The 21,381-nt window shown below is 50.5% G+C and overlaps 1 protein-coding gene across 1 annotated transcript in view; it reads right to left on the bottom strand.

Annotated features, from left to right (window-relative positions):
• LOC137438394 (ATP-sensitive inward rectifier potassium channel 1) overlaps positions 1–17,295 on the bottom strand; it is a 118,562-nt gene extending 101,267 nt beyond the window's left edge. Inside the window, exons 1-2 of the mRNA XM_078767743.1 lie at positions 17,126–17,295; positions 775–977 (exon numbers count right to left, since the gene is read on the bottom strand). Of these exons, the coding sequence (XP_078623869.1) occupies positions 775–977; positions 17,126–17,161 (239 nt within the window). The 5' untranslated portion in view covers positions 17,162–17,295. The remainder of the gene's footprint in view (positions 1–774; positions 978–17,125) is intronic.
• Positions 17,296–21,381: the final 4,086 nt, after the last annotated feature.

The following is a 21,381-nucleotide window of genomic DNA, read 5'->3' as shown; positions in this document are numbered from 1 at the left end:
CTAAAGCACTTGGCGAGCGCTCAACAAGCTGCTTGGAAATGGCTGCCTTCTCCGACATCGGAAATGGCTGTTAATCACAGCGAAACTTTAGAGGAACACATTTTTTTACCACGATACACACCTTATTCACAATTCATAAACACACGAACCACCAGAGCCACCACCTGTCGCAGGGAATGAAAGGGTCTTAAAAAGGTCCAAAGGGTCTAAATGGTCTGTCTAGAAGGTCTATAGGGTATGTTCCAACAGTAGTTACAGGTATAAAGAGTCTAACAGGGTCTAGGTGTTCTAAAAGGTCTAATGTGGTATCTAGGGTCTCAAGGGTATTAGGGATCTTAAAGGTCTGAGTTTCTAAAGGATCTAGCATGGTCATTGGTCAATGTAAGGTCTTCAGGTTCTAAAATCCTGATCCCATGAGACTACCAGTAGAGTCTAATGCTTCTAATTGGGTCCACATGGTCTTAAGGATCTTGGGGTTCTAAAGGGTCTTTGGGGTTTGAAGGGATGTTCGGGGTCTTATAAGGTAAGAGGTAATAACCAATGACCTTCGGTGGCAGAGGTAATATCCATTAATCGAACACTAAACTACTTCGAGTTCACCACCTTTGTGACACCAATTGCCCTTTGAACTGACGACTTCCCTCTTCAAGAGCTTGAGGTCTTAAGAGACGCTGCAGCCCTGGCAATTGACATGTGATTGACAGCAACAAATGAACAACGTTAGTTTAAGCATGGTACCACCACAAGTGTTTACTGCAAGATCTAAAACAACACCTCCACCCTAGTTCCAAAAAGGTTGTCCACATGTCGGCCATCATAGTAAGGTGGTACTGGGTGGACAGGTTGTCTAGCACGATGTTGACGTGTCCATCTTTGGAGACGAGCCGTGGGCAAGGGACCTCCGCAGACACTGGACCGACCTGTAAACGTCCTCCACTTATCCTCTGGAGAAAATTCCTCACACATGCTTTCATCATCTGTAAAGAAAAGGTTATGTTGTAGGTATTAACAACTACATGGAGCAATGAAACCAAGAGCTTGCATCACCCAGCTACATTTTCGGTTTAAATAACATGCAGGTGCATGTCCATATTAAAACGCAGGGGTTTGGGAGTGAAGGGGAGAAATTTAGAAAATCTCAAATATTCTGGAAAAATCTCAGTCTCCTGGAAAAATCTCAGTCTCCTGGAAAAATCTCAGTCTCCTGGAAAAATCTCAGTCTCCTGGAAAAATCTCAGTCTCCTGGAAAAATCTCAGTCTCCTGGAAAAATCTCGATCTCCTGGAAAAATCTCAGTCTCCTGGAAAAATCAGTCTCCTGGAAAAATCTGTCTCCTGGAAAAATCTGTCTCCTGGAAAAATCTGTCTCCTGGAAAAATCTCAGTCTCCTGGAAAAATCTCAGTCTCCTGGAAAAATCTCAGTCTCCTGGAAAAATCTCAGTCTCCTGGAAAAATCTCAGTCTCCTGGAAAAATCTCAGTCTCCTGGAAAAATCTCAGTCTCCTGGAAAAATCTCAGTCTCCTGGAAAATCTCAGTCACTCGCTATCGCTCTTGAAGGTTCATCAAATGGACGCGGATCACCCATCTATTTCCTTAGTCATCTATTGGAAGTGGTTCAGTCTCTTGAACGTCTGGGCCTCTCCATCAGCCATAACCTTTCCTGTGCCGAGGACATAGCAAAGCTGGTCTCCCAAGCCAACGCCAGACTAGGCGTCCTTCGTCAATACAAGTATTCCATTGAACATCAGAGCTACCCACAATCTACGAGGCCATTGTCTGTAGCTCACTGGAGTACTGCTCTCTGCTATGGGCTGGCCCACCAGCATCGCATCTGTGTGTCCAGGATTCTGGAATCTAAAGCTCTGAAAATTATTGGAATTTCCCATGACGAAGCCTAAGCACAAGGTGTGTTGTTTCACATCACAGGTAGGTTTGTGGTTTCTGTTTTGTACCGTCTATTCTCCAACATCGCTCCCTCTGGTCCCTCGGTCCTCTGCCCCTCACTATCTACTCCAGGATTAATGTATTCTTCCAGTAACAACTCCTGGGTAAGCTTTCAACATCCAGGCTGACTGCACACCTCATCTCTTATTTATCACTATTCCCATCTATGGAACAACTTTCCAGAGGCTGTTTCACTCTTACATCCAGGGATTCAAGCAAGCAATGCTCCGCCATCTCATGTCATCCCCAATTTTGACCCATTATACTTATTGCTTCCATTATATTGTTGCGGATATGGGATTTGCATCCATCCATATCCGCTTGTAAATATTCCCCTATTTCCTCAATACTTCCCAACTCTCCCCAATCCCCCATTCCCTAGTCCCATTTTCTGTAAACAACACTCTGTAGACCCGACCTCCCCCTATTTCCCACATTAAATGTCGCCTCCAAGTCCACCGCATCTCATGTAGACAACTATAGGACATCTTGCTAGTTATTCTTAGTCTATGTCAGGTAAGGATTCGTTTCCATTAATTCTGACCCTTCGTTGCACCAGAATGTGATTGTATGGCACCGTTAGGAAGTTTAGGACCTCCCAATACCTCCCCGCAGCTCTTCCTCACAGTTCTCTTCAGAAGCAACAACAACAACAACAACAACAACAACAACAACAACAACAACAACAACAACGAGCGCAGGGAGTGCGCGTCCTCACTCTGGCTTGGTTGGTAGGAGTGGTGGGAGGGCACCAGGCCTTCCCAACGAGCCGCCATCGGACATGTGCTCGACGGGGTTACCCAACAGGGGGCAGAACATGGCTCCCTGTCGGCTCCTCGTCAAGGGCGGAGCCCGGTAACCCCCGCACCCAATGGAAGCGGCGGACCGGCCCCAGTTGGGGCGGAGCCAACCAGCCGAGGGCGTGTCACTCCCCGTTGAGCATGCGCAGTGAGAGAGAGGTGACGTCAGATGCGCGCTGAGCTTGGAGCAAGCAAGACGTACCCTCCGAGCGCTGTGAGACCTCCCTGCATCTTTGGACCGTGCTTTATCCTGTCCCCGAGCCAAGGTGCACCTTGTGCCATCGACCTACCTGTCCATTCCTGCCATCAACCCCTGTGTGAGTCTACCTTGTCCGTTTGTCCGTGGTCTGTCTGGGCATAAATAAGCCTGTATTTAAGTGCCCATCTTTTCTGTGTCCTTTACCTCACTCTGCCTTGTAATCTACCCCTTTTCTCCACCACTGTAATTACACCCTCCTCCGGAGGTCTTGAGAACTGTACCCCCTTGCGTCGTTTCATCTTTCCCAGTCATCGTGTCCTTTCTATCATTGATTTAGCATAGCGCGATTTGGCCAACGTTATAATCGGGTGTAGTTTGTTAATGGTTCGAACTACGGGTTACTAAACCCGCTCGGTAACCTAAAACCGTAGCTCGAACGGCCGTCTCTTCCCTGTCTCACGACCGAGCGTTGCACTCAGGTCCCGGGAAGGCCATTCCGACTTTCTGGCCCGAATACCCTGGCGGCGCTGCGGGCGGGAGGGAGCGTTGGGACGACCAGGAACGGAGAGTGGTTAGTAGAAGGAACGGCGGGTTAATCTCCGCAGGGCAACGAGGGAAGCCCTCTCCGTTTCCGTAACAATATTTTCCTAACTCAACCATGTTACATGCTAGTTTCAGCGTTTCCTCCTCTCCTGCCTTTCCTCTTTTTCTGTTTTGTTCATTCCCATGATGATTGTCCAACTGTCAGTTCTACCTAGCTCTTCCATAAGCCTCCCTCCTGTAACAAAAAAGGGAATGATCTCTGTTTGGAGATGGCTGAGACAAGAAAAGATGGGAGCTTCAACCATTGTCATTTGATTGCATAATATGTAGATTGTAGAATGTACATTGCCCTTTACACATTCACATTATAATCTCCATCAGTATTTATGGAACAGCTCAAATCTCAATGCATGAAGCCAATAAATAATTTAGAACCACAAGTCCCACCCCTGCCACCAAAATACTGTCTCTTCCCCACAAAGCAGGAGTAGATAATCACTGGCAAGATACAGTGGATGATCACCTGTAAGCATCAGTGGATTGCCACCTGTAAGTATCAGTGGATCGTCGTGTGTAAGCATCAGTGGATTTTCGCTCTCTCTTGTGCTGGGTTTGATTGCGGGTGGATGCACTGTTCTCTCTCTCTCTCTGTCCCTGGCTTGGTCGCAGGAAGACACATTTTACCCTCTCTCTCTCTTAGTGCTGGCCCATGGTGGTTGCATTTCCTGGATCGGGTCCGCTGGTGGGAAAAGAGACCAAGAGCGGTTCGGGACGGTCGGAGCTCGGTGCAGCCGAGCGAGAAGGACAAGGGAGGAGCCCGGGCCTGTTCGCTTCGCGTCGGCGGCTGGCGGTGAACGCGACTTCGTGCCAACGCGTGTTTTCCCGTGCAGGGACGTGGAATCTGTGATGACCCAGGACGGTCAAGGATGCCGGGACGGAGTCGCAGGCAAACGCACCACACTACATTTTTATGTTTGTTTTATCATCCCCTTGTGTGTAATTGTGTCCGAGAGGAAGATCCTCAATATAGGAACTTTAGTTTACTGTACATTCATTTTTGTTGCCTGCATTATTTTTATTAAACCATTATTTGTTGCATTTTAATTGTTGTATTGTGGCTTTGCCGGTTTTGTACATTTATTTGTTGTGAGGATCAGATAACCCCCGTGCCGCATCTGGCTGTGCTGGTAAGCTCTCGCTGCCCTCCAATACCCCCCTGCACGTGCCACTACCGCCATAGTTTGGGTACGCCTCGGAGTTAAAGCTCGGTCGGCTATCCATCACCCTGCGGTGTTCACCAAAGGGTAGACACACGACAATATTAAAGTAGCGGCAGTTGTCTGTCTGTCTGTCATAACGTCTATGATGTAATTACAGCGTACAACAGCGTACGGTGGCTGACTCCGCCGACCGCCATTTTCATTTATATGCCGTTGAAGCCGAACGTCATCGAAGCGATCGAACCAGTCATGTATCACAATCTGCATGCTCTACCTCTACATTTTTCATTCAGTGTGAAACACAAACAAAGCGATTTAGACGAGACGGATTTCTGAGAAATGTGAATGTTAGGTGCATGAATGTTAGTTTTTGACCTTCTAATTAGCATTAAAAAATGGCCGCCAAATTGCCATTTTTGGACAGTTTATTTGAACAAGCATTTATATATCATGTATATACATGCAGCTCTTTTACTTTAAGTTTACAACTTTTACCCCAAAATGCACCTAGAAGCTTAGACATGGCCTTTTTTCATAAATCTGTCTGGTCTATATTATGATGGCGACATGTTGAAAGAGACATTCAAACTGATATGGAAATTGGACACGATAAAATGGGAAATGGTTTAAATAAGACAATATTTCATACAACCATTTATTCTAAAATTAAGTATACATGGCCGTGAAGGACAAGCATTCAGGAATGTCACACATGTTGTTTTGCCAAACTACATCAAATTCATACAAGGGGTCTGATCATCACTCTGTTGCTGACAGGCACACATTGATGTGCACCTCAACTCTGAATAGCGACATTTGCAGCGTCGAGTCTTGCATTGCTTCTGGCATACACAACAAATCATCTCGAGGCAACTTTCTGGGATTGGACTCAGTGACATCAGAATAGGCTCTAGTCCTGAATCACCACGTTTCCATCCCATTTCCACAGGTGCAGGAAGGTCAGGTATGGCACAATGAGCATCTCTCCATACCATGGCTTGATAGTGTACTAGTGTGGCGGGCACAAGGGTCAATAATTCCGCGCACCAGTGGGTGGCGTGAGCGTCCAGGCGGGGAACTGAAATACATGCCCCGCCTTTCGGCCGATCGGCCATGCCCGGGGGCAAGGCATGGCCTCGGGACATATATGCGGGCTCTAAGGTCGAGCCCGCCCAGTGCTGATATGCGAGCTTGTAATAAAGACTCTTGTTTGTATCCACGCGTTGTGGCCTACCTCTCTGGCAATCGAGTCGTGTGTGCATAGCACCACACTGGTGACCCCGATTGGTTCAGCCGTTGCTGACCCCCGAACGCGCCATGGCTACCAACGCCATCGCAATCAAACTCCCGGAGTTTTGGGAAGCGCAAGCCGACGTTTGGTTTGTGCAGGCTGAAGCTCAATTCCAACTCCGGGGCATCACGGTGGACGAGACCAGGTACTACCACGTGGTCGCCGCCCTCGGGCCCGGCACTGCCGCCCGCGTCGTGTCCATCCTTCGGCGCCCGCTGGGCGACCACAAGTACGAGGCACTCAAACGTCTCCTCCTCGCCACGTTCGGGCTCACGGAGGTCGAACGTGCCGACCGCTTTCTGGACCTTCCCGCCCTCGGCGACACACGACCATCCTTCCGGATGGATTTCATGCTGTCCCTGCTTGGAGACCAGCGCCCGGATTTCTTATTCCGAGCACTTTTCCTACGCCAGCTACCTGTACAGTGGTGCCTCGCGCTGGCCGGTTCCAAAATAAAGGAACCCCGCGCCCTGGCTGGAGAGGCCGACAAGTATTTCGCGGCCTGCGACACGCGGTCGGTGTACGGTGCTGCCGTAGTGGATCCCGGCGCGGAGGCTACAGCGCCCCCTGCTTCCCTCGTGGCCGCTGCTAAACCCCGCCCAATACTGCCGCTGCCACCACCACCACTGCCGCCGGCACGGCCGCCGCGGGGGCCACCACCACAAACCTGGTGCTACTACCATGCCAGGTTCAGCCGCAAGGCTAAAACGTGCCGCCGCCGTGTTCTGCTGATGGGTCGGGAAACGACCGGGCCGGCGCTCACTTGCGGCCATGAGCGTCGGCCATTCCGGCAGCCTCCTGTTCATCACGGACACCTCGTCCAGGCACAGTTTTCTTTGCGCCACGGGAGCGCAGGTAAGCGTCCTCCCTGCCTCCGCGTCCGACAAGCAAGCCGCGGGCCGGGGCCCCGCTTTGCTTTCCGCCAACGGTACACCCATCCGCACATTCGGGAAGCGTTGCCTCTCACTGCGGTTCAGAGGGCAGCGCTTCCAATGGTCGTTCGTCACCGCTAGCGTGCCAATGGCCCTGCTTGGTGCGGACTTCCTATGTGCGCATGGGCTGTTGGTCGACGTTAAGCGCAGACGTCTCGTCCAGGCCGAAACCTTCAGCTCGCTCGCTTGTTCACTGAGCGGCTCATTGAGCAGCTCGCTGAGCGGCTCACCGAGTGGCTTGCTGATGGGTTCCGTCCCGGCGAGGTTAGTCTGTACGCTTCCGGCAGCGGACGAGTTTACCCGCCTCCTCGCCAGTTTCCCTGCCCTCACGCGGCCCACCTTTTCAGCGGTGGCCGTCAAACACGGGGTGGAGCACCATATCCCCACGGTCGGGCCACCGGTCTACGCCCGGGCACGCCGCCTCGACCCCACGAAGCTCGCCGTGGCGAAAGCGGCGTTTGCCACGCTGGAACGGCTGGGTATCGTACGGCGCTCAAACAGTGCTTGGGCCTCTCCTCTGCACATTGTGTCGAAGCCCGGCAGCGGATGGCGGCCGTGCGGTGACTACCGCCGGCTCAATGATGCCACCACCCCCGACCGCTACCCGGTCCCGCATATCCAAGACTTTTCCGCCCGGTTGGCAAACACGAACGTGTTCTCCAAGGTGGACCTCATCCGGGGCTACCACCAGGTCCCCGTACAACCGGACGATGTCCCAAAGACGGCCGTCATCACCCCTTTCGGCCTCTTTGAGTTCCTGCGGATGCCTTTTGGGTTGAAGAATGCGGCCCAGGCGTTCCAGCGGCTCATGGACAGCGTCTTGCGCAATTTACCTTTCATCTATGTCTACCTGGACGACATCCTAGTCGCGAGCGCGTCCCGGGAGGGTCACCTGCTCCACCTCCGCACGCTTTTCGAATGCCTGGGCCAGCATGGCCTGATCATCAACCCCGCAAACTGCTGCTTCGGCGTCGCCGCCATCGACTTCTTGGGGCACCGCATCACCAGGCACGGGGCCGTCCCTTTACCGGCCAAGGTGGAGGCCGTCAAGAGTTTTTCGCGCCCCTGCACGATTAAGGGGCTCCAGGAATTCCTGGGCATGGTCAATTTTTACCACCGCTTCGTGCCCCGCATCGCCCAGCTCCTTCGCCCCCTGCACGAGGCCCTTAATCCTGCACGGGGGAAGCCGGGCAAAGGTGACATCGCCTGGTCGGAGCCGATGGCCGCGGCGTTTGCAGGCGCAAAGCTGGCCTTGGCCAACGCCACCATGCTGGCGCACCCGGTGCCCGATGCACTGATCGCCCTCACCACTGACGCGTTGGACTACGTGGTGGGCGCGGTGCACGAGCAGTGGGTGCGTGGTGCTTGGCACCCCCTGGCGTTTTTTAGCCGGCAGATTCGCCTGCACGAATGCCGGTACAGCACCTTCGACCGCGAGCTGCTCGGGCTCCACCTGGCGGTCCGACACTTCTGCCATCTGCTCGAGGGCCACCCGTTCACGGCTTTCGTTGATCACAAGCCCCTTGTGTTCGCGATGGCCAAGGTCGCCGAGCCATGGTCGGCCCGGCAGCAATGTCACCTCTCTGCCGTGTCCGAGTACACGACGGACATCCATCACGTCGCGGGTAAAGACAACGCGGTGGCGGATTGCCTTTCCCAGTCCGTCGCGCACGCGGTCCACATCGGGATCGACTATGCCCGGATGGCGGAGGACCAGACCGCCGACCCCGGCGTCCAGGCCTTGTGGACCGCCGTCACGGGCCTCCGCGTCACCAAGGTGCCGTTCGACATCGCGGGCGCGGCCCTCCTGTGCGACGTCTCCCTCGGCAGGCCTCGCCCCATCGTGCCCGCTGGCTGGCAGCGCCCGGTTTTCGACGCCATCCACGGCCTGTCCCAACCGGGCACGAAGGCCTCCCAGAAACTCGTCGCGGCGAAGTTCGTCTGGCATGGCCTCAAGAAGGACGTCCGCGACTGGGCCAGGACGTGCCTCGCGTGCCAGCGCGCAAAGGTCCACCGCCACATCCAGGCCCCGTTGGCCCCGTTGGCCCCGTTGGCCCCGTTTACGGTGCCCGAGCGTCGGTTCGACCACGTCCACGTCGACTTGGTGGGACCTATGCCCCCCTCGCGGGGCTTCACCCACCTCCTCACCATGGTGGACCGCACCACACGGTGGCCGGAGGCCGTGCCATTGGCAGCGACGTCTGCGGCTGATGTGGCGCAAGCCTTCATCGCCACTTGGGTTGCCCGGTTCGGTGCCCCCTCGGACATCTCGTCCGACCGCGGCCCCCAGTTCACCTCGGAGCTCTGGGGCGCGGTGGCGCAAGGGCTCGGCGTCAAACTGCGCTGCACCACAGCCTACCACCCCCAGGTCAACGGCCTGTGCGAGCGCTTTCATCGCTCGATGAAGGCCGCGCTCCGGGCCAGCCTCCGCGACGGCAGCTGGGCTGACAGGCTCCCCTGGGTCCTGCTGGGCCTCAGGACGGCGCCCAAGGACGACCTGCGCGAGTCCTCGGCGGAGCTGGTCTTCGGACAACCGCTGCGGGTACCGGGCGAATTTATCCCTGACTCCACGGCTCCACGGCTCCTTGGTCCACGGCGCAACAGTGCTCCACCCTGCAGGAGACCACCTGGAGGTTCGCCCCGGTGCCGACGGCACACCATGGTTGCCCATCCTCCCACGTCGCCCCGGAGCTTCGCACGGCGGAGTACGTTTTCGTCCGGCACGATGCCCACCGGGCACCGCTACGGCCCCCGTACGACGGGCCCTTCCGCGTTCTGGAGACCGGGGACAAACATTTCACCGTGGACATCGGCGGTGCCCCGGATTGTATGTCCGTGGACCGCCTCAAGCCGGCCCACCTCGATCTGGACCACCCCCCGCAAGCAGCTCTGCCTCCGCGTCGAGGCCGCCCCCCGGCGGTCAGACCCCCGGCACCCCCCAGCCCCACTACCCCCGAGCCCTGCATGCATCGCCAGGGGGCGTTTCGGCCTGGTCATCCGGCTTCCCCGCAAGCTCACCCTTCAGGTGCGAGGGAATTCTGGGGGGGGGGCGCGTGTGGCGGGCACAAGGGTCAATAATTCCGCGCACCAGTGGGTGGCGCGAGCGTCCAGGCGGGCAACCGAAATACATGCCCCGCCTTTCAGCCGATCGGCCACGCCCGGGGGCAAGGCATGGCCTCGGGACATATATGCGGGCTCTAAGGTCGAGCCCGCCCAGTGCTGATATGCGAGCTTGTAATAAAGACTTGTTTGTATCCACGCGTTGTGGCCTACCTCTCTGGCAATCCAGTCGTGGGCACAGCACCACACTAGCATCAAATGGAAATGAAGAGCATCACTTGTCGTTGACATTGCTTCTGGTTTACCAGTCTTGGAGAACAACATATGTCGTGCTGAATCAACAGAGAAAACCTTAGAATTCTCAAAATTCAAAATTCGGCTTGGGAACCGGGTTGATCGAATTCAGCATACCCTAATTATGTTAAAAAGTGAGGTTCCCAACTTTTACCCAAAAATGCACCTAGAAGCTTATCCATGGCCTTTTCGCATAAATCCGTCTAGTCTAATTGTTAAAATCATATCGAAAGCATAGGTGTCATGGGTCTTCCAACGACACAGTACGTATAGGACAATAATACTGTACTAACTAAAGTTAATTATTAAAGCGGTGTATTATTTCAGAACCCATGATGTTATCTCCCATGGCCAAGAAGGACTTTTATCCTTCTTGTACCATGTATTAATACTATACCAATTGCGTATACACTGCCCAAACAAAGGGAGGGTTTCTGTGGAACTCCGTTCCCCGGGTCCTTGCTAGTACAAGCAAAGATACCCGGCAATGCAGGGTCCCCCCCACCCCCCAACCCCTCTCAGCAATCTCCCATCCCTTCCCCTCCCTCCTCCTCCCACCTCATCCCCTCCAGAATCCAACCCCTTTTCTTCCCTCCTCACCCCCAGCTACTCTCTCCGAACTCCCTCCTCACGCCTTCCCCTACCTCCTCCTCCCACCCCAAACTCTCCCTCTGAAAAATCGAAAAAAACCCCTAATTGATTTATTCAAAAGGGAAACTGGATTAGAACAACATTGGGCAATGCTCGGTACCCCTGCTAGTTTATAAATAAACCTTTTTAAAGGTAAGAAACGTGTTCGATCCATCTGCCTCCTGTGCGTGTTGCCGTAAATTTTGGTTCACTTGGGTGACCTTGGGGAATAATAATAACCATGCCTTTCACGCCGTGAGGCACATCTGGCTGCCAAGGGAGTTTCATTGGCTAAGGAGTACAATCAGAGATGGGTCACCACTCTGACGCAGGACAATCAAATGGCTTATTACCCCAATAAGCTGGTACTTGTTTTGCCAACCTCAGAAGGATGACAGGCTGAGTCAACCCACTTGGTGTTATTGCAACGGCACGTTGGGTGTTCCTTGTTGGGTGCAATGGCACGACAAGGTCTCAAACTCAAGACCCGAAGATCTTAAGCCAGCTACCTTCACTGTTAAGCCAACACCAGGCTTGACCTTGTGGAATGGTAACGATTAATGAATAACCGAATGCAGTAGGTTAGAAACCGTTCGGCCATTTCCTGGGATAAATGATCCCAGCGCAGATGGTCTGTATTACGGAGGCTGTCAGACGTGACAATATTGTCCTGTCAACAGTGGTTAAGACCGCTGGATGACCGATAACCGAGACAGTTTTACTCCCGATGTGGAACCCCGAAAAGTGGCGGTACTTTTGTCGCATGCAGAATGAAGGGAGGTGAAGCGTTTGCCTGAACAAAACACATGGGTTTATTCTGAAACCACAAACGAGTAAACACGACAAAGAAAATTCAACAAATATGATTGAATAAAAATGAACAAAGAAATAAATGGAATGCTGAGGTAAAACTAATTTCTATCAGAGTTCACACTTAGACACTTAGACTACTACCTTAGACTACAGACTTAAAGACAGACAAGGGGACAGATAATAAAATAAAATCCCTTTAGCTGGCCGGCACTCAGCTTGGTCACAATAAATTTCTTTAGGAGCTTGGTGGCTGTTGAAGCTAGTGTAGCCACTCATGATGGAAGCTCTCCAAAAATGGCGACGTTGATCGCTGCGCGTCGAAGGCACTGCAAGCATGAGGAGAGCCGATTAGACGGCCTCCTTTCGATTTTCTACCGTCAAGTGCAACACGGCCTTCAGCTTCCAAGAGCCCAGCAGTTGTCCAAAACCTCCTGCAAAACACTGCCGACATGACAAAGAGCTCCGCGCTTCCCAAAACGCGCCCAACACAGTCAGCACATGGTCGTCCACTATCAGAACAAAAATGGCACCCTCCTTCTCCGAGCAAAAACAGCACAGCTGGAGTAGACGCGCTCTTCCTCCGCCTCTTGAGCGCCAATCACCGAACGTCCCTACCAGTTTGCCCCGCCCACAACCTCTGTGCTAATCATGTCCTTCAGGGGCGTGGCCTGTTTCCTATGGTCCTTTAGAGGCGGGGCTTAGTCTGATCAGCTCTGTTCGGGTTATGTCGGCGGTTGTTGTCACTAAACGGAGGTTTTGCATGGCCGGCCTTTGTAAATGTAAAACGTTAGGGAAAACGACAAAGGGAAAAATCACATAATGGGGAAAACCAACCTTAATCCCTAACTAATTATCACTGCTTCACCCCTCGTCTGAAGATACATAATCAATCAAGCTACAGTCTCCCAACTTAAGTACATAGAGATTTGTCCTACGCGTCCACGGTCCATGCTATAAATATGCAATCCTACCTTTACTATGGGATTCCATTATCTACCCCCACAAACATAACAATACAGTCACGTGAAAAAGTAAGTACACCCCATGTAAAGTTTTGACTTTTTCAACATATTTCTACATACAGCTATTTGATCTTCTTTTCAACAATATTGACAGATAAAGGTGATATAATATAACAAATACCATGAAACATTTACATTTTGTAGTCCATTGTATAATTTAAATAAACATAAATGCAAATTTCGCATGTGGAAAAAGTAAGTACACCCCTACATTTAGCACTACTTCAAATACCTAAAATTAGAATCAGGTGCACTAGCTCAGGTGCAAATGATTAGAACATCGTTAGAGAGGATCTTGGATGAACCTGTCTTATTTAAACCTCAGATATTTAGTTTGGTTTGTTCTTTGTTGTTGAGGTGTGCGGCGTCACCATGCCTAGATCAAAAGAGCTCTCTGAGGCCTTCAGAAAGAAGGTTATAGATGCCTATGAGTCTGGGAAGGGATTTAAAATGATCTCCAAACAATTTGAAATCAATCATTCGACTGTCCGGAAGATCATCTACAAGTGGAGAAGATTCCAAACAACTGCCAACTTGTTCAGGCCAGGCTGCCCCAGCAAGTTCAGCCCGAGAGCAGACCGCAAGATGCTGAAAGAAGTCTCTAAGAACCTCAGAATGTCATCACGGCACCTACAGGTAGCTCTTGCCACTGTTGATGTTAAAGTGCACGAGTCTACCATTAGAAAGAGGCTGCATAAATTTGATCTACATGGGAGGTGTGCCAGGAGGAAACCTTTGCTGTCCAGAAAGAACATCAGGGCAAGACTAAAGTTTGCCAATGAACACCTAGGCAAAGACCAGCACTTCTGGAACAATGTGCTCTGGACAGATGAGTCAAAGGTAGAGCTATTTGGCCACAGTACCAGAAGACATGTTTGGCGAAAACCAAAGACAGCATTTGACCACAAGAACCTGATACCAACTGTAAAGCATGGTGGTGGAAATATTATGGTTTGGGGCAGCTTTGCTGCATCAGGGCCTGGGCAGCTCACCATCATAGAATCCACTATTAATTCTTCATTGTACCAGAGGGTGCTTGAGGATAATGTGAGGCCATCTGTCGGAAAGTTGATGCTCAACCGAAGGTGGACCTTGCAACATGACAATGACCGTAAACATAGCAGTAAATCCACCATCGAATGGCTGAAAAGAAAGAAATGGAGGGTTCTGGAATGGCAAAGTCAAAGCCCGGATCTAAATCCCATCGAGATGTTGTGGGGGGATTTGAAACGAGCTGTGCATGCAAGAAACCCCTCAAGCATCGCACAGCTGAAAGCATTCTGCATGGAGGAGTGGGCAAAACATTTTCCCAGTCGATGTCAGATACTGGTAGACAGTTATACGAAACGCCTACTTGAGGTTGTTTCTGCCAAAGGGGGCAATACCACCTATTAGAGCCAAGGGTGTACTTACTTTTTCCACATGCGCAATTTGCATTTATGTTTATTTAAATTATACAATGGACTACAAAATGTAAAAGTTTCATGATATTTGTTATGTTATATCACCTTTATCTATCAATATTGTTGAAATGAAGATCAAATAGCTGTATGTTGAAATATGTTGAAAAAGTCAAAACTTTACATGGGGTGTACTTACTTTTTCACATGACTGTATGCATTAAGGTGATGTTGAAATCTGAGAGAATAATTCGACATTTTCAAAATGTTTAATTGCACTCATTTTAAGTGAAAGTTCAAACCAAAACATCCAACACTGAGCTTCACAGCGAAGCGGTAGTGATTTTTCCTCCCTCCATTTATAAACAGCAAGATTGGCCGATGAAGGTGATGCTACCTGACTTCCAAGCAGATGGTAGATGACCTCGGGTAAATGATGAAATGAATACTGTATCGCAGAATGTTTGTGAAGTGCATGTTGTCTTTTCATTAAATGTGTCAGCAAAGCGAAGACAGGTACTTTTGCTCGTGTTTACATATCTGATAAATCATATAAAAACGATGTTATAATTGATTATCATCACTTCACACATAAAAACAGCAGCTGGTGTGAGCAAACGCGGAGAGATTTAATCTGAATAGCTAACCGAGAAACCTGTTCGCCCGTGTTTGTAAACGTAATTAACACACAAAGGTGACACGCGAGCCTATAATGACAAAACACTTGCATTCCCAAAGATGGTAATTGTGTTGTCAATTACGAGTTAACAATTGCTTCTCAAGGATGCAGTCCTGTCCTCCGTGTGACATTTCCTCCATCCCCACTCACGGCGGCTGAACAGAGCTTTCCCAGGTAATGGTTTGCTTGTAATTGTTTTTGTTATTATTGTGATGGGAAGGCTTCATCTGGCGTAGGAAGGGCATCCGGCCATAAAAACATTGCCTCAAACAGGGAACCATGATTGTCATGGGGCCCGCAAGGCTAACCCCCACTCTAACTGGGAAAATGGCCTTAAAACGATCATTCATATATTCATTCTGATGGGAAGGTTTATCTGGCCCCACCCGCAAACAAGAGGTGTTTACGCATACAATATTACCGACTATCATGTCTATAAATTACATACGACAGGTCCCTGTTACATGGCAATCTTACCTACTCCAATCACACGGACCATACTACACTTACCGCAGTCTAGCTATGGACCCTACCACCCGATCCCACCAAACGTAACCCATCACAGCCCTTCTTAAGCTCATTCCAAGATTCTCCAAATTAACTTATCCAATGGGGAATCGACACTCGCTCGAATCGGGATACAGAATGTGAAGCCGTTTGTAAAGAACCGTTCCTACATCAGTTTAGAAACCTTTTGAGGAGAAGGTGCAGTCTGTTAATGATGAATTTATAACGAAACGAATGTGTATAATAATTAGGAACAGCACACGAGGATGAAAGCCTTTACATAAGAAATAGACGTGGAATTCCTGAAAGCAGGTTCAATATATGAGGGATACGTTCAAAGGTTAGGTTATCGGAACGACTTACTCACAATCGTCGGAGATGCGCCAAAAGAGGAGTACAGGAAGGTGTATGTAGGTATGTATATATATATATATATATAAACAAATCAATTATTTATCCACTAATACCCCGCCTTGCTCTCCAAACTCTCTGCCCACCCATGGTATCCAAAGTCACCTCCACATACTGGCTTCCTCTACCACCTGTAGTCAAGGCGTAGCCCTCAACGGAATCAAACGGAACACCAAATACTACATTGGAGTCATCAGGAGGAACCCGAATAAGTAAAGAGCAAAGATGGCGTCATCAGGAGGAACCTGGATAGGATTCGGGTTTCAGCCGCTACTCCACAACTACACTCAAACCCAACCAGGTGCAGCCGAGTGGACCTTCCAGAAAATTTTCTGCAAGAATTCAATTCTGCTTCGGTAGATAGACAAAGAGAGAGAGAAATAAAGGAAAAGCAAGAATTAGAATGAATAGAAATGTGAAGAAGTAAGAGAAATGTTAAAAAGTAAGAGAAATGTTAAAAAGTAAAAGAAATGTTAAAAAGTAAAAGAAATGTTAAAAAGTAAAAGAAATGTTAAAAAGTAAAAGAAATGTTAAAAAGTAAAAGAAATGTTAAAAAGTAAAAGATGTTAAAAAGTAAGAGATTTTAAAAAAACAAAGATTTTGGGAAAAATCCTTTTATCTCGTCTCCCTGTCAAGGCTGGAGTACACAAAGCAGGGAATTCGGCCCAATCATATTCCTGATCTTCATCAATGATCTCTCTGACTCTGGAAAATCCTCAGCCAGGCAGGGTGCACCCTCTTCTTCTTCTTTTCAGGCAGGCACCCTTTTCCCTCTCTTCAGACAGGTGGGTGCATACCTCTAAGGTCTAGGCCATCCCACCAGCCTAGTTCTCTTACAAGGAAGTTCCAACACACGAGGCCATTCGGCCAATGAAGCCTGCGCAATGGTTGCCAACCTATGGTTGTTTGTCCGTGCTCTATCCTTGTTAAATGCTGAACGCCAAGCAAGGAAGCAGCAGGTACCATGTTTAATCTGAGATAACTACAATGGCGCCAGGTGGAGAGCACACCTCCACCTGACTGAACAGGTTAAACGTTTGGTATCAAAATGATAGGCCGGATCTGGATTCGTACCTGAAGCAAATTTGAATTTGCCTCTTCTTGTCACTTACAGAACTCAACCACAACTTTTTGAGACATCCTGTTCACAAACAGACGGAGGTAAAAACATAACGTCCATCCCGTCGATGGTGGAGGTAACAACCAATGCACCTGCACGTGCTAGTTAGCAGTTTACACCTTTCCAACAGGTGCATAGTTCGCTCTCATCGTTTGGATAACGATCAGCGAACCGTGTGAACAAACGGGCGGGAAAATCCCAAACCGTGAGCACACCGACCGGTACCTGTCGTGTATTTACGATTTACCGTGAACGTACTTACAGTTTCAAGTGTCCAAACTTTACACAACTCGCGCATTTCGCCCAAAACTCGCTCGACCAGTCGACCTGTGCTCAGCACGATGACCTCACCGTTCGGATTGCGCTGTTAAAGTGCTCGTAAAGTCACAACAGGTGTGCAAAGGTGTTGCTGACGTGCGCACCTGTGGCCGTGCTCCGTGCAGACTCCAGACTCGTCCCTCGGTGGTCTTTGCACAAACTTGACGTCTTGGAGGAATTTGTGGAATTTACATGACGTCCGTCGAGATGGGGGTTACGTATGACGTATCCGCGTATGGGGGTCCTGGGTCGGTGTGAAAATTCCGCAGGTGTGTCGGGTGCAGCAGGTAGGGTGAAAAGAACACTCACCGAACAGGAGGATCGATTGGTTTAAGCTTAAGATATTGGGGTCTTGAGTTCGAGCAAGCCCTGTCGTGGCGTTGAATTAACACCAGGTGGGTCGACTCTACCTGTCATCCTTCCGAGGTCCGCCAAATGAGCACCTGCTTACTGTTGACAAGGGGGCACTGCATCAGCAGCACAGCAGCGCTTCCAGAAAAATGATGCAACCAAAATCGGAGGCTAAAAAACAATCCACGTAAGTTTGACAGGTAGTTAAAGCGCGTCGTTACGCGCGCTGCTTGCGAGCAAGGAGGAAGCGGACAAGCGGTAACTTATAAGCGTCTTTATTTCAGGAGCTCACTGTAACACTAGCACGCTCCGGGCTGCGCGCCCCGTGTATATCCTCAGGCCACGCCTACCCCTCGGGCGTGGCCGCCGCCCACTTGGTGCGCGGAATGATGTCACCACGCCAGTGGGCTTTCGTGTCTGCCACACGCGCCCCCCCAGAATTCCCGCGCACCTGGAGGGCCAGTTTGCGGGGCAAACGGATGACCCGGCCGAAGCGCCCCCTGGCGATCGGCGGCGTCCGGGGTGCAGGGATGCCAGGTGGGATGCCCCTGGGATGGGTGCAGGACCGGGGGGCGGCGTGGCTGGGCGGTGCCGGGGGTCCGCCCGCAGGGGGGCGGCCCCGACGCGGGGGTCGGGCCACTGGCGGTGGATGGTCCACGTCGAGGTGGGCCGGCTTGAGGCGGTCTACAGAAACGCGGTCAGGAGTACCGCCGATGTCCAGGGTGAAGTGCTTTGCCCCGGTCTCCAGCACGCGGAAAGGCCCGTCGTACGGGGGCCGCAGTGGTGTCCGGTGGGCATCGTGGCGGACGAAGACGTACTCCGCCGTGCGAAGCTCCGGGGCGACGTGCGTCGGTGGGTGCCCGTGGCATGCCGTTGGCACCGGGGCGAACCTCTGGGCGGTCTCTTGCAGAGCGGAGCGCTGCTGTGCCGCGGACCATGGTGCCGTGGAGTCGGGGAGGAACTCGCCCGGCACCCGCAACGGTTGCCCGAAGACCAACTCCGCCGCGGATGCGCGCAGGTCCTCCTTGGGCGCCGTCCGGAGGCCCAGCAGGACCCAGGGGAGCCTGTCGACCCAGCCGCCGTCGCGGAGGGTGGCCCGGAGCGCGGCCTTCAATGAGCGGTGAAATCTTACTTTACTTTTTCCACATGCGAAATTTGCATCCATGTTTATTTAAATTATACAATGGACTACAAAATGTAAATGTTTCATGATATTTGTTATATTATATCACCTTTATCGATCAATATTGTTGAAATGAAGATCAAATAGCTGTATGTTGAAATATGTTGAAAACGTCAAAACTTTACATGGGGTGTCCTTACTTTTTCACGTGACAGTATATACTCGTATGTATACTGAAACGCAAAATAAACTTACCACCTTTGAAACCTTTAAATATCAACAATAACACTGCGTGTAGTAAATGTGTGAACTTATTTGTGGACAATAGTGTCCTCACTGTCAGACAAAACGGTCACGGATGGTCACTTGAACCTTCAATGGTCACTTCATAGCACAGCTGTTGAACAGCCGTTTTGACTGTCAGTGATTAGCCAAGGGGTACGGGATGATTTTAATGAGCTGCACGTGATGTCTTGATATTGGCTTTAAAAAGGCCAGTGCAAAATAGGCATTTTGACCAAAAAATGACCATTTTGACCAACTTAAAAAAGACCGAAAACGCAAAAGAAACTTACCACCTTTGAAACCTTTAAATATCAACAATAACACTGCGTGTAGTAAATGTGTGAACTTATTTGTGGACAATAGTGTCCTCACTGTCAGACAAAACGGTCATGGATGGTCACTTGAACCTTCAATGGTCACTTCATAGCACAGCTGTTGAACAGCCGTTTTGACTGTCAGTGATTAGCCAAGGGGTACGGGATGATTTTAATGAGCTGCACATGATGTCTTGATATTGGCTTTAAAAAGGCCAGTGCAAAATGGGCATTTTGACCGAACAATTTGACCATTTTGACCAACTTCAAAAAGACCGAAAACGCAAAAGAAACTTACCACCTTTGAAACCTTTAAATATCAACAATAACACTGCGTGTAGTAAATGTGTGAACTTATTTGTGGACAATAGTGTCCTCACTGTCAGACAAAACGGTCACGGATGGTCACTTGAACCTTCAATGGTCACTTCATAGCACAGCTGTTGAACAGCCGTTTTGACTGTCAGTGATTAGCCAAGGGGTACGGGATGATTTTAATGAGCTGCACGTGATGTCTTGATATTGGCTTTAAAAAGGCCAGTGCAAAATGGGCATTTCAATCAACATGCCACGATTGTCAAGGGATCAACGGCAGCGTGCCCTGGGCATGCTGCAAGGGGGACTGAGCTACCGTGAGGTGGCACGTCGCCTTGGCTGTTCACACCAGACGATATCGGCCCTGGTGGTCAGAGACACCCTCCACAACTCTGCAGATGACAGACCTCGATCAGGGAGGCCAAGAGTCACCACTGCAAGGCAGGACAGGCAGATGGTCCGAAGTCACCTGCGGGATCGATTCCGTCCAGCATCCCGCACTGCGGCAGAAACTCCGGGGCGTGCAAACCCACGGATCTCCAATGATACTGCACGAAGACGACTGCATGACTCTGACTGCCAGAAGACCATACAGAGGCCCCGTGATGACGGCTGCCCATTGCCGCAATCGACAGAGATGGTGCCAGCAGCATCAGCGGTGGACCATGGCGCAGTGGAACGAGGTCGCTTTCAGCAATGAGTCAAGGTTCTGTGTGGACAGTCCTGATGGGCGTGAGCGTGTCTGGAGAAGAACTGGTGAGCGATATGACGATTGTTGCGTGCGTCAAGCCAACAGGTGGGGTGGCCCAAGTGTGATGGTGTGGGCCGCCATATCAGGCCGGTACAGGACGCCACTGGTGGTTGTGGATGGGAATCTTAACGCTCAGCGGTATGTGGATAACATCCTGCGACCTCATCTGCTGCCATTCCTGCTAGACCACCCAGAACTGAGAACCTTTCAGCATGACAACGCTCGTCCCCATGCTGCTCGCTTTACCACTGCATTTCTCCAAGGCGAGAACATCAACACCATGCAGTGGCCTGCGCTCTCCCCTGACCTGAATCCCATAGATCACCTGTGGGATGAGCTTGGGAGACGCGTAGTTGGCAGGGCCAGGACACGGGCAGAGCTGCTTCAGACATTGAGGACTGAGTGGGACAGAATCCAGCAGCAATCCATCCAAAGACTGGTAGGCAGTATACGCCGACGATGCACTGCCTGTATCCAAAACAATGGTGGCCACACACGCTATTGAAAGGGGACTGACATTGCACCCTGTGCTGTTCTGTACTGTAGAACAAACTGATGAGATGGTGTATCTTGGTCAAAAACTTGACATGTCATCAATAAAATGCCAATGTTTCAATTAGCAATTGTTGGTTTGTTTTATTTTGAACTGTTACAATTTTATTACATTTCAAACAAGTGATAAGTTTCTTTTGCGTTTTCGGTCTTTTTTAAGTTGGTCAAAATTTTCGGTCAAAATGCCCATTTTGCACTGGCCTTTTTAAAGCCAATATCAAGACATCACGTGCAGCTCATTAAAATCATCCTGTACCCCTTGGCTAATCACTGACAGTCAAAACGGCTGTTCAACAGCTGTGCTATGAAGTGACCATTGAAGGTTCAAGTGACCATCCGTGACCGTTTTGTCTGACGGTGAGGACACTATTGTCCACAAATAAGTTCACACATTTACTACACGCAGTGTTATTGTTGATATTTAAAGGTTTCAAAGGTGGTAAGTTTCTTTTGCGTTTCAGTATATATATATATACTTGCTGTTTTGAGGTGGCTCAAGTGGATGCTGG

This window comes from Myxine glutinosa, chromosome 13, assembly GCF_964187855.1.
Source record: "Myxine glutinosa chromosome 13, kmMyxGlut1.1, whole genome shotgun sequence".
Classification (NCBI taxonomy): domain Eukaryota; kingdom Metazoa; phylum Chordata; class Myxini; order Myxiniformes; family Myxinidae; genus Myxine; species Myxine glutinosa.
Note: the sequence above shows the minus strand (reverse complement) of the source record. Positions and strands in the feature narration are given on the sequence as shown.